At 45.5% G+C, this 12,890-nt stretch overlaps 1 protein-coding gene across 15 annotated transcripts in view; it reads left to right on the top strand.

The window, feature by feature from the left end:
- PRRC2C (proline rich coiled-coil 2C) overlaps window positions 1-12,890 on the top strand; it is a 114,977-nt gene that overhangs the window by 95,955 nt on the left and 6,132 nt on the right. For all 15 annotated transcript variants that reach the window (XM_074960910.1, XM_074960907.1, XM_074960906.1 and 12 more), the window contains one exon: window positions 8,805-8,908. In XM_074960910.1, the coding sequence (XP_074817011.1) occupies window positions 8,805-8,908 (104 nt within the window). The remainder of the gene's footprint in view (window positions 1-8,804; window positions 8,909-12,890) is intronic.

Genomic DNA, 12,890 nt, shown 5'->3' with positions numbered 1-12,890 from the left:
TATGCCTTCCCCCCGATCCCGCTGATCGGCAAGGTCTTGGAGAAGATAAAAACGGACAAGGCCCTGGTCCTTCTGATTGCCCGGCCGTGGCCCAGGCAGCATTGGTACAGGACCCTCACGAGCCTGGCAGTCACCCCGCCGCGGCCATTGCCATCCCACCCGGACCTGCTCTCCCAGGGCCACCTCCTCCATCCCAACCTAGCGGCACTCCACCTCACAGCGTGGCTGCTCAGTGGTTAGGCCAGGAGGGAAGGACGTGCTCAGAAGGGGTTCAGCGCGTCCTTTTGAAAGCAGGCAGCCCTCCACGCGTCGGGCGTACTTGGCGAAGTGGTCTTGGTTTTCCCAGTGGGCAGCTGAGCAGGGCATTTCACCCGTGGCTGCTCCAGTCCAACTCATTTTAGACTACCTCCTTCACCTTAGAGCCCAAGGCCTAGTGCCCTGTCCGTCAAGGTGCACTTGGCAGCCATATCGGCCTTCCACCTGCCAGTGCAGGGGCACACGGTATTCTCCCTTGTTATGACTGGCCGATTTCTTAAGGGATTGGATCGTCTCTTCCCGTACGTTAGGCCCCCAGTCCCGCAGTGGGACCTGAACTTGGTGCTGGCCCAGTTGACGGGTCCCCCTTTTTGAGCCGCTAGCTACATGCTCCTGGTTGCACCTCTCCTGGAAGGTAGCCTTCCTGGTGGCGATCATGTCAGCTAGACGGGTCTCGAAACTCAGGGCCTTGACCTCTGAGCCCCCATACACGGTGTTCCATAAGGATAAGTTCCAGCTCTGACCACATCCTTTGCTCCTCCCCAAGGTGGTCTCCACCTACCACATGGGTCAGGACATCTTCCTGCCGGTCCTCTGTCCCAAGCCCCATGCGTCCAGTGAGGAGTGCCGCCTCCACGTGCTGGATGTGAGACAGGCTCTGGCTTTTATCTGGAATGGGCTGAGCCATTCAGAAAGTCTTTGCAGCTGTTCATTGCCTCAGCTGAAAGGACGAGGTGTCAGCCGATCTCCACTCCGTGGCTCTCCAACTGGATCACCTCATATATCCGTACTTGTTACGACCTAGCGGGAATCCCCCTGCTGTCGATTGTGAGGGCACACTCGACTAGGGCGCAAGCCTCGTCGGCTGTCTTTTTAGCCCATGTCCCCATTCAGGACATTTGCAGGGCTGCCACATGGTCTTCCGTTCACACATTCACTTCGCATTACGCGATGGTCTCTCAAACCAGGGAAGACGCCAAGTTCGGCAGGGCTGTACTCCGTCCCGAGAGTCTGTGAACTCCTACCCACCTCCAATAGATATAGCTTGGAATCACCTATTGTGGAATGCACATGAGCAATCAGTCGAAGAGGAAAAGACAGTTACCTTTTCTGTAACTGTGTTCTTCGAGATATGTTGCTCATGTCCATTCCACATCCCATCCTCCTTCCCCTCTGTCGGAGTTGTCTGGCAAGAAGGAACTGAGGGTGGGGGGAGTACACAGCACCCCTTATACCGCGCCATAGAGGCACCACTCTAGGGGTCACTAGGGGCGCTCCCCTACGGGTACTGCTAGGGGAAAAACTTCTGGCACCAGTGCACGTGGTGAGTACACACACCTAATGTGGAATGGACATGAGCAACACATCTCGAACACCAGTTATGGAGAAGGTAACTGTCTTTTTTTAGAGTAGGCCAGTTTTTGAAACCTTAATTTTTTTTAAAGAGGCACTGACAGCATCCCCTGCTTGTTGGGTACCATGGCAACAGGTGTATTAGAAATAGCTATTACAGATTTATTATTTTTTTTGTGCCTCACGTTTGTGCATACAAAAATAACTCGTTCTAGCCCTGCTGTTAGACATTGACCGGGCTTTTCTTCGTGTACTGCGTGTAGCGATTGTCTGGCTTTATTCCAATACTTCCCTCAAACTGCTCAGTTCCCAGCCATGGGAATAAAGTGCTGCTAATAATTTCCTTTTAGAGACTGTCTTTGTAATTCTGCTGTTTTGAAGATATCACACAAGATTCACATTTATCCATTGTTCCACTCTAAGTCTGGGGATTGTGCTGTTGAGGTGACATATTGCTTCTCTGTTTTCTTCACCCTTTTAGATGTGGTCATGTACATTCTTTTCTGGTTTATATCCATCACTGGCTTATTTGATGTCTTCATTTTTGAACAATTCTGACTAGAATATAGATGCTCAGGATACTGGCTGTTGGTCTGCACGGTACCTGAGTAGAGGTGGGAAAAGGTCATGCTCAACTAAGATTCTGAAGGCCAAAAACTTAAGCTAGGTCAGGAATCCTTTTCCTACACACAGGAAGCTGAAGACTGGAGTTGGAAATCCTGTGCGGTAACTTCAAATAAGCAATTGTTCTTTGAATAGTGTCCTTATGGGTGTTCCGCTTCAGGTGTCTGTGTACCCCACATGCCTTCAATGGGGGATTTTCATTAGCAGTGTCCATTCAGCCCACTCATGTGCCTTTGATATCCTCGTGCCCCACACGAAGACTGTCTCAGGCTGTATAAGCAAACCATCCTCAGTTCCTTCTCACCCCCTTCAGCCTGAGATGGAGCTTAGCGTGTCTGCATGGTGTTTGCGTCCGCTTTTTCTGTGCTTGTTTATCCCAATTTAGCTAGCTAGTTTTTAGTTTGTAGTGGTGGTTTGTTTTTAAAAAAAATTTTCTTTTCCTCTGGGGAATCCTCTCTGTGCAGGGCATGCCCCAGGTCACTGGGGTTTAAACTTTGCCTCTCATGTGGAGAGGCTATTCCAATCAACAATGGACACTCAAAGTGCCTTTGCTGCCTGGGAGAATTGCACTTCCCTCGGAGGTGCAACTTTTGTTTAGCCCTCAGATCTAAGGCTTGGAAGAACCAAGAAACCAGGCTGACTGCTGCTGATGGAGCATGCCCTTTGCCCTGCTTCAGAGCCAGATCACCCCCCCATACGTTGTTCCTCAGTGGCCCCTTTGACCTATGCACAGCAGTCTCCCAGAAAAGGGAGATCCTCAGTCCTCCTATGAACATTCTAAGAGGAGCAGCTCTAATTCGCCTCCCAAGGAACCCCCCTCAAAAAGACCTTGTTGCCTGACTAGGTCCACATCCTCAGAAATGATGTCCTTGAGGCTCGGTACCGTGGAGGCAGAGAGTTCCTCCAGTACCCCCTTTCTCAGAGGTGAGGGATGATACTCAAGGACCTCACCACTCCTGATGAGAGCAACCCTGGATGCCACTTCCTCCTGCTTGTGGTCCTCAATGGCCAGATTGGGATCCCTGGGCAGCTTCTTGCAGGTAGTTCTCTGGGGCTCCAACCCTCTCCTATTGGGATGGTAGGGAGGCTCAAGCTTCTCCTCCCCAGCAACAGGAGAAAACATTTGAAGCCCAAGAAACTAGGGCAGATGAAGAAGCCACTCCTCAAGCTACCATTTTGTCGTCATCTCCAGTTGAAGCTGCAGTGCCTCCTGCTCCATCTATGGCAGATGACTTTCAGCAGTTCCATGATCTCGCTAGGCGGGTAACAGAATCTCTACAGATAATACCAACACAAGACATTGTATACTCTGTAGTCTGCGACACCATCCAGAATTGTCCTTCCTATCAACAAGGCTCTCCTGGAACCTGTGAAAACCATTTGGCAAACCCCGGCTACAGAAGTGGCAAAGTGTAAGAGGACCGATTTTTCAAAAAAAAATTACATGTCCACTAAGGACTCAGTTAGGTGGAGGGTGGGAAAATAAGAACTCGCTGTGGTTGATGCAGTTAGTGAACTGGGCAAGCAACATCGTCATAAGTCCACCCCATATGATTGAGACCAGAAACACCTAGACCTGCTTGAGAGAGAATCCTATTCATTGGCAGCCCTACAGATGTGTATTGTAAATTATCATGTGCTGATGGCAAAGTACAACTACATAATATATAAACAGTTTGCATTGGTTATTGAACACTTCCACCGGACCAAAGGGACCAGTTTCAGGCCACAGTGGCTGAGGGACAGTTACTAGCCTGAACATCTCTTCAGGCAGCTCTGGATGCTGCAGATAGCACAGCCCACTCTATCTTTACGGCAATGGTGATGATCAGGGCTTCCTGGTTTACAGCTATCTGGCTTCCCCAGAGAAGTCCAGAATATGATAAAGGACTTTCCATTTGATGGACTCAGTCTGTTTGCGGAAAATACCAATGTGTCATTGCGTACCCTTAAGGATTGTGGGGCCACGTTACACTCATTAGGTGTCTACACACCTGCAAACAAAAGGAAGTTTAGTAGATCAGGAACGGTTCAAAGACACGGTCTGCGATTCTCCAGGTTTCAGCGACCAACTCTTAGAAAGAGACAGCTTCCAAAGAAAGAGACTTTCTAACAAAACTGATGTGTCTACGCAGAAGCCTTCATCATCAAAGTGGCTGTTTTGACGGGATGGTTAAAGGTTCAAGCCCCCACTTCTGTTCACTTGCCAACTATGATGTTTTGCTCACCTCCCTCCATTTGGAGACCAATTCTCCCATTTCCAACCAGCATGGGAATATATCGCCTTGGACAAATGGGTGATGGAAATATCATCATGCCACACCATCCATTTTACTTACCTCCAGCCTCCTCATTCCACTTCTCCATCCCTCTTTATGGACTCCTCTCATGAGTTGCTGTTCAGACAGGAAATAAACTCCCTTCTTTGTTCAGGAGCAATAGAACTTGTCCCCGGTCAGCATGGAGGAGAGGCGTCTATTGAGGTATTTACTTGTACCAAATTAAAATGGAGGGTGGAGACCAATCCTAGAGCTAAGATTCCTAAACCAACTCGTGAAGCCTCAGAAGTTCAGGATGGTGATTCTCTGGCAGCTATAATTCCTTCTCTAAATTCAGGGGGTTGGTTTTTGGCCCTTGACCAATACGCTCGTCCTACAGAAGGTTCCTGCATTTTGTGGTAGGTGAGGATCGTTTTCAGTATCAGGTGTTCTTGTTCGGCTCTGAGGGTTTTCAAAAGTTCTATCGGTGATGGCTGTCGACCTGCATAGTCAGGCAATCGTACTCCCCTACCTCGATGACTGGCTACTCAAGGGTTAGTCATACCAAGAGGTGTCATCTGCCACAGCGAAATGCTTTCCCTGTTCTTAGACTTGGGTCTGCAGTTGAATGTGGAAAACTGTACACTAGCTCCTGTTCAGAACCTACAATTTATAGGAGCATTCCTGGATTCTTTAGCAGCCAGAGCCTTCCTTCCCATGGACAGATTTGTGACATTATCAGACCTTTTCAGAGTTATTGCAGGGAGCCCCCAGACTTCATTTTGAAACTGTCTTCAATTCCTTGTTCACATGGCAGTTTGCACCTTTGTGACAGAACATGCGAGATTACAGCTTTGCTGTTGCCAGGGGTGGCTCAGATCAGCTTACTCGCCAAACACACACAGCCTGGACAAAAAGGTGTCAGTTCCCCAGCAGGTGACTCATTCCCCAGACTGGTGGAACATTCATTGCAATGGTAGGGGCAGGGATTCCTTTTCTTCAGCGGACACCAGCAGTAACCATAACCATGGATATATCTGTTAGGATGGGGGCACATCTAAGTTCCCTGTAAGCTGCATGGCTGCGCATTTGCTCAGGGAACCTACCCAGGGACCTGCTGCTGCCGGGGCGCCCCTCCCCCAACTCAACCTGCAGCCTGGACCACCCGGGGTGCCCAGGCCTGCCAGGGTGGTGTGGCCAGATCGGGTGCAGGCACAGCTGTTGTGGCCTGACCCAGGCACAGCTGGGGCAGCGTGGCCTAGGCCAACCCTCTCCCAGCCTGGACCAGCTGTGGGAGGGCTGCCTATTCTGCAGCCCCAGAGCTCCCATGCTGCTGCAGGGAGAGAGGGCTGGGGAGGAGTCATCCGTCCGTGTGTCATTCTCCCCCCCCCACCCCCCCATCACCTTCCTATTGGTGCACATAACAAAATTCATTCTGCATGTGGGTGGGAAAAATTAGAGGGAACACTGGGGCACACGTGGTGCTCTCACAATACAGGGCAAATGGTCACCCAAGAAACCATCCTTCATATCAACTTACTGGAGCTCAAAGCAGTCAGAGTACGTGCCTTCATTTTCTGCCTCTCATCAGGCACAGATCTATCAAAGTCATGATGGACAACATGGCCTGCATGTTCTGCATCAGTTGGCAGGGAGGAACAAGATCTTTCCTTCGGTCCCGAAGCAATAAGGTATTGGAACTGGTACATAAAACATCACAAAGGAATCCCAGCAATGTATCTTCCGTGCAGACAAAACATCAAGGGGAAAAATACCTGCTGAGAGCATCCGCCAAGACTACGAGTGGGAGCTGAATCTCCAGAACCTGGTTGACGTTTTTCAGATTTGGGGATTTCCAGAAGTGGATGATTTAACAACAGCTACAAAAAGAAAATGCCACCTGTTTTATTCAAGGGGGAGTTTAGGTCCCAATCCCCTGAGGGATGCGTTCGATCCTCTCCTGTTTGATTTTGTTAACCATTCTGAGGATCAGAGTCATTCTAAGCCCTGATGTAGTCAAGGCAAGCATGGTTTACTTACCTGTTTGTTCTAGCTCACTGTATGATGACAAATGTCCCAATCACACCTCAGCTCCTTTCTCAGGACTGTTGCATCCCAATCTGAGCATTCTTCACCTCAAGGTGTGGCTCCTTGACGGTTCATAGGGCTAGAGCTGTTCTGTTTTGCAGAGGTACAGCACATATTAAATAGTAGGAAAGATACTACCAAAAATACTTGCCTTCACAAGTGGAGATGATTTAGTCACTGGTGTGAACTCCAGGAGATAGTCCCACATTCTGCCCCACTCCTCTTTTTCTAGAGTACCTGCTCCATCTAAAGAAAACAGGGCTGTAACTTAGTTCTCTCAAGATTTTTCTGGCAGCCTTTAACAGCCTTTCATATCACTATTGAGGGGTTCTCCCTGTTTGCTCAGCCAACAACTGCAAGGTTCATGGAAGGCCTGGGAAATCTCTTTCCACCAGTGAAAGTCCGTACTCCTGTTTGGAAACTTTAATTTGGTTCTTAAGTCTTATAAATTCTCCCTCTAACTGATGGCAACCTGCTCCTTATCAAATTTCTCTATGAAAACAGGCTTCCTGGTTGCTATTACCTCGGCCCGCAGAGTCAGAGAGATGGGGCCTTAATGGCAAATCCTCCTTTCACAGTTTTCTACAAGGATGAGGTTTCCTTACATCTGCATTCCAGGTTCCTTCCTAAAGTGTCTTCTGAGTTTCATCTGAATCAGATCATTTACCTGACAGTGTTCTTTCAGAAACCTCAAGTCCATTGTGGAGACTGCTCCATACTCTAGATGTCAGAAGAGCATTATCCTTCTATGTACATAAGACTAAACTAGGGGTGGCCAAGCTGTGGTTCCGGAGCCACATGCGGCTCTTCTGAAATTAATATGTGGCTCCTTGTATAGGCACAGATTCTGGGGCTGGAGCTACAGGTGCCAACTTTCCAGTGTGCCAGGGGTGCTCGCTGCTCAGCCTCTGGCTCTGCCCCCACTCCACCCATTCCTGACCCTTCCCCTGAGCCTACAGTGCCCTTGCTCCTCCCCGCCCCCAGCCTCCTGATCGGGAGGTGCAGGGAGGGAGGGAGAGGTGCTGATCGGTGGGGCTGCCAGTGGGTGGGAGGAGCTGGGATTGGGGTAGGGGAGCTGATGGGGGGCTGCTGACTTATTACTGTGGCTCTTTGTCAATGTACATTCGTAAATTCTGGCTCCTTCTCAGGCCCAGGTTGGCCACCCTTGGACTAAACCATTTAATAACTCCACTAACTGTTGGTTTAGTTTGCAAACAGATTAAAAGGCTCTGGCTCTTTCTACCCAAAGGCTTTCAAAATGGATTTCTGGGTACATTACAACTTGTTACACTGCTGTCAACATCTCAACCTCTTATTGGGGTGTCAGCTAACTCAACAAGATGACAATCTACATCTATTTAAAAATGTCCCAGTCGCTAAAGTCTGGAGAGCTGCTACATGGTCTTCGGCACATACCTTCTCCAGACGCTCTGCCTTAATCGATGCCTCCAGATCTGATGCAGCAGTTGGCAGTGCATTTCTTTCCTCTGTAATTGACTTGACTCTGAAGCTCCCACCTCCTGATGGGGCTACTGCTCCATCTGAAGTTGAGCCACTCATAGGGACAGTACTTAGGAGGTTACTCACTCTGTGCAGTAGCTGTTATGTAGCTCACGAAAGCTTATGCTCAAATAAGTTTTGTTAATCTCTGAGGTGCCACAAGTAGTCCTTTTCTTTTTGCGAATACAGACTAACACGGCTGCTACTCTGAAACCTGTTAGTTTTTGAGATGTGTCCCCCTCTGGGTGCTCCATTACCCATCCTCCTTTCCCTCTTCAAAGTCTCCTTCTGAGACTCAGCAATGGAGAAGGAACTGAAGGCGGTTCACCCATACAGCCTGATCTAGCCTCAGCATGGGGCTTGAGGAAGTCAGTAGCGTGTGCACAGGCTGAATGGACACTGCTAATGAAAATCTCTAATTGAAGACGCATAGGGCACATGCTTACCTAAAGTTGGAGCTTCGATAGGGAGACACATCTCAAACTACAGTTACTGCACAGAGTGAGTAACCTCTTTCCCTGTCATGTAATTGCATGCAGGGAAGGACAGCCATGTGCTTGGATGTTCTTAGGTTGCAAGTAGCTAGTTTTGCAAGCTAGTTTTTTTCCATTGTAATAGCAGCCTTAATAGAATGGGTCATTTGTGGTTGTCCTTATAAGTGATGCATTTGGGTTAAACCACAAGTGATGCATGTGGGCTAAACTGCTGTTAATAATTTTTCTCCAGATGTCAGAAATGGATCTTAAGGCCTTTGGAAGCGGCATTGATGTTAAACCAGGAACTCCACCAGTTACTGGTAGAAGCACCACTCCAACCTCCAGTCCTTTCCGGTAAATGAGCCTTTTTAAGCCCAGAATTTCATATAAAATCAGCTCTGTATTAAGTATTGTAACTAGCTGTTTGCTCATGCATGACCAATCAATTCTTTGAAAGAGATGAATGTTAATGGGGATGAGGGGGAAGGCTATGAATACTTCAAAATGATAACGCTTAAACAATCAACTATCTTAGCACAGCAGAAGCAGCATTACAGTATGTCATCAGGTCTGCTAACGGTTATGCCAGAAGGGTACTACCCCGAAACATGAAGATTATTTTTTTTAATTTGTGAATGAAATTGAAATATAACTGAACAGTTTTTAGAAGTGATTCCTGGGAGCGTAGTGGTGAAAAGACTTTGGGATGGCACTCTGATAGGTTTTAGAAGTTATTCTGTTTAAGGGTAGAACTCTTACCTGCACTGAAGGTTGTAGTCATTACCTAGGGCATAAACTAAAGCCCTTCTTAAAACCCCATGCCTTAGAAAGTAAACATAGTGACAGCAACTCTGATGGAGTCTTATGCTTCAGTGCAGGATTTACAAACTGTTCTTAAACTCTGAAATTAGTATATAGACTGGCTTGCAGGTTTATTTGGCTGATATACGAAAAAGTGTAGCAGATTTTGCAGGAAAATTTAGTAACATTGAGATGTATGTTGCCGGCACACAACTTTTTGAGACGGCTCACAATGCTACCTGAGGGAAAAGCCTTTAATAGAGTAGAAAAGGCTAGAAAACCAGACATACTGTAATCCTCTATGGCTACTAGGAGTTAATGAAAAATCTGAAGTACTTTGTAGGAGTTTTTATTGGCCATCTGAACAATTGAATTTAAGAAATCCTACACTAATTGGTATTACATCAGGCCAGAGATTTCAAAAGTAGCAAAAGGAGAGGATCCTCTTTATTTCATACTAATCTTCCGGTATGTGAAAATTTGGAGATTCATAAAAACCAGTAGAATTTTTGGCTCCTTCAACATACAGGGGATGAAGATTGCAATGACTTCAGATTCTGCCTCTCCATTACACTTCCAGGAGAGGAAGAGGTTTTGGTTCTGGAAAGGGTTTGTTTTTTTCCCCAGTTACTGGGCCTGAAATAGATTGTATTGTAACCCAGACTGACTTCATGTGGAGTTAAGGAGAAGAGTGTATTTTCAGAAACTGAGGTGGCAATGACTTGCAGGCACTAAAAAGTTTTTAAAAACCCACAATGCAGAAATAGAGCTAGAACGTTCTGAAGATTTCAGAGGAATGTAAACATACATTGCCTATGAAGACTACAAATGAATTGTAATTCAAATTCACTTTTGCACAATGTGGACATCTCATCTGTATCAGCCCTCAGTGTTTTGTGAGCTTTATTTTAACAGGAGGTTATATTTCTGTGAGCTGATCCATTTGACTTGACTGTGGTTTTCCCCCTGAATACAACGTAAGAGCTCAGGTGGATCCCCAATGTTATGTCAATTGGTGAACAACCTCAAAGCATTTTTGTATTGACATGTTCTGATTGTGTCCTTGAAATAAGTATATCTTAGTCCCAAGCATTCACATAATCTAATGTTACTAGTGTTAACGCAGGCATGTGCTAGTACCTAGATCTTTGCTGAATGTATGGCCTGTAAGGGCAGAAGTCTGCTTCTGAATGGGGCCCACTTAGTCTCAATGTACCCTTAATATCTAACTACTTGGATTTTTTTTTTAAATAGTCTCAAATCATCCCTAGGTTTTTTTGTTGTTTAATATTGTGGCTATACAGGTTCTGAATGCATCAACACATGTTGGTACGTTGCTTGTTGACATCAAGATAGCTGAAATTTAGTGGGCAGGTAATTAACCTTATATATAGTCTCTTCTTCACTTCCAAAATCCCTGCTTGGTTTCAGTCACTGAAGCTTAATGTTCTATTAGATGACAATAATTGTGTTAAGATTCTTATGTACAGAATCAGTTGTCTGGGAATGTTTTAGGGTTTTGTGCAAAGAGCATTTCTGCTTTCTTTTTTTGTATAACACATAAGGTAATTTGTTTTTATTCAGAAATAAAAAAAATTGTGATTACAGTATTGATTCATTGCCTGTATCTTTGTAATTGTCTATCCTTACTCATCTGACAGACTCTGCAGTTCTGAAGCAGACAAAACTCCCATTGAGAGGCTTGGGAGTTTTGACTGCATCAAGGCTAGAAATGTATGTATATTATTGCATAGTTACGTACTGAATTGGGAAATGCCAACGCTAAGTGCGTATGCACACACTTGTTCTTCCCCCTGTGTGTGTGCATTTAAGATGGTCTTCAATTATATTGTATTAAATACAGTACTACCATAATTTTTTCCTAGAAGTTTAGGAGTCTAATGTTCAGCATCATGTTAGTAATCTTTTTCTCTTATACTTACACAATTATTGATTTAATAGTTCATGTGTATCCTAAGATTCTAGGGGAAAATGTGTATAGTACTGTGTTTGAGCATGTGCCTACTAAATTAAAAGCATTCAGTGATGAAGGCTTAAAGTGCAACTTTAATTTTGACATTTCTGATTTTTATTGAACAATTCCAGTTTCTGTTCGACCGGCTTTTTAATATTATTTCCTGAAACCTTCTGATAGAGGGGAGAGATTCTCAATGGATTTTCAGTTCCCTGCTTCGGTTAAGGTCTTTTCAGCAAGATAGAAACTGGTTGTTTTATACAAAGGAGAAAATACTAGCTACACAGTGTTCTCAGATATGCAAATTAAACCATCTAAATCTGAGTAGCTTCTTTCCGCTATGGTAATTGGACTGAAAATTTTGTACCTTCTGTAGTTAGAAAATGGACTATTCGAGTTGACAATATCCCTTGATGTGTACTACTTCAGTGTTTAATACAGATTTTGAATGGAAATTCCAATTTTTTCATTGCAAGAAGATTTTGATGGGGTAAGGAGGGAGAAAATATTAAAGAGCATCAGTCTTCATGACACCAGTATTCTGATGGGTTGCAAAGAAAAGGCAGTTAATGTGTAAAATCAGCAATCAGGAAATATTTGAGAAATTACTGAAATGCCTGTCCCATGTACTTTATGGTCTGCTACAGAGATCCCTTCTCTTGCACACCTTAGCAGAACCCGAGGTATATTGATGAAGGGCCTCGGGCCTACTCATCTTCATTGGGCCAGCGTGCAGTTGGGGCAGATGAGCTGGAAGATTTCAGAGAGCCACCGAGTTGTAATAATTTAAACTTGTTCAGGTTGAAAATTGTAGGAATAAATTGACTTAAACTAATAACAATTCGGGTGACTTAGTTTAGCTGTGCGCGCGCACACGTGCTGCATCAGTGCTCATGTAGTAATCTTAACAAAAATATATTGCGCATGTTTAATACATGATATTTAAAGCAAATCAAACCCCATTTCCTCATGACCGAGACCATGCACTACTCCTCAGTGAAGGCTGTTGCACTCTCAAAAAATCAACTTTCAAACTTCATCTGTTTTGGCTTCGCTGCTCAAAATGTTACAGAAAAAAATTGTAATGGAGGGACATGGTTTTTCATCTCACAAAAACTAAAAAAATGCATCCCACACCTGGAGAACTTCAGCCTGAAAACAAAAGTTTCAGAAATCTATGAGCAAGAGAGAGGGTCAGAATGGAAACAATTAGGGAGCATCAACTGTCCTGCATGTGTGCTTGGTGCATGTCACAGGTCCTGGTGCTGAAAAGCTTAGGATCTGAATCAGACAATACAAAGGGAGTGGAATGGGCAAAAAAAAAAAAAAAGCGGGGGGCCTGACCCCACACAGCAAACAAGGGGGCCTAACCATACACAGCAAACAGTCTTGCTTACTGAGTCTGAGATCGTTTATGGTGGGGGCACCAGGTAAAGTCTGTGACCAAAACACTTACTTTCCTTCTGTGTTCTGTTGCTCATTTTGTTCATTAATTCTGACTCTCAATTGTTTCCCCTTGGCGTTGCCATGTTAACTTGCTACCGTTCTGGCTTCATTTGC

Source organism: Natator depressus, chromosome 8 (genome assembly GCF_965152275.1).
Source record: "Natator depressus isolate rNatDep1 chromosome 8, rNatDep2.hap1, whole genome shotgun sequence".
Classification (NCBI taxonomy): Eukaryota; Metazoa; Chordata; order Testudines; family Cheloniidae; genus Natator; species Natator depressus.
The sequence above is the reverse complement of the archived record's forward strand: the minus strand, read 5'-3'. Positions and strand labels throughout refer to the sequence as shown.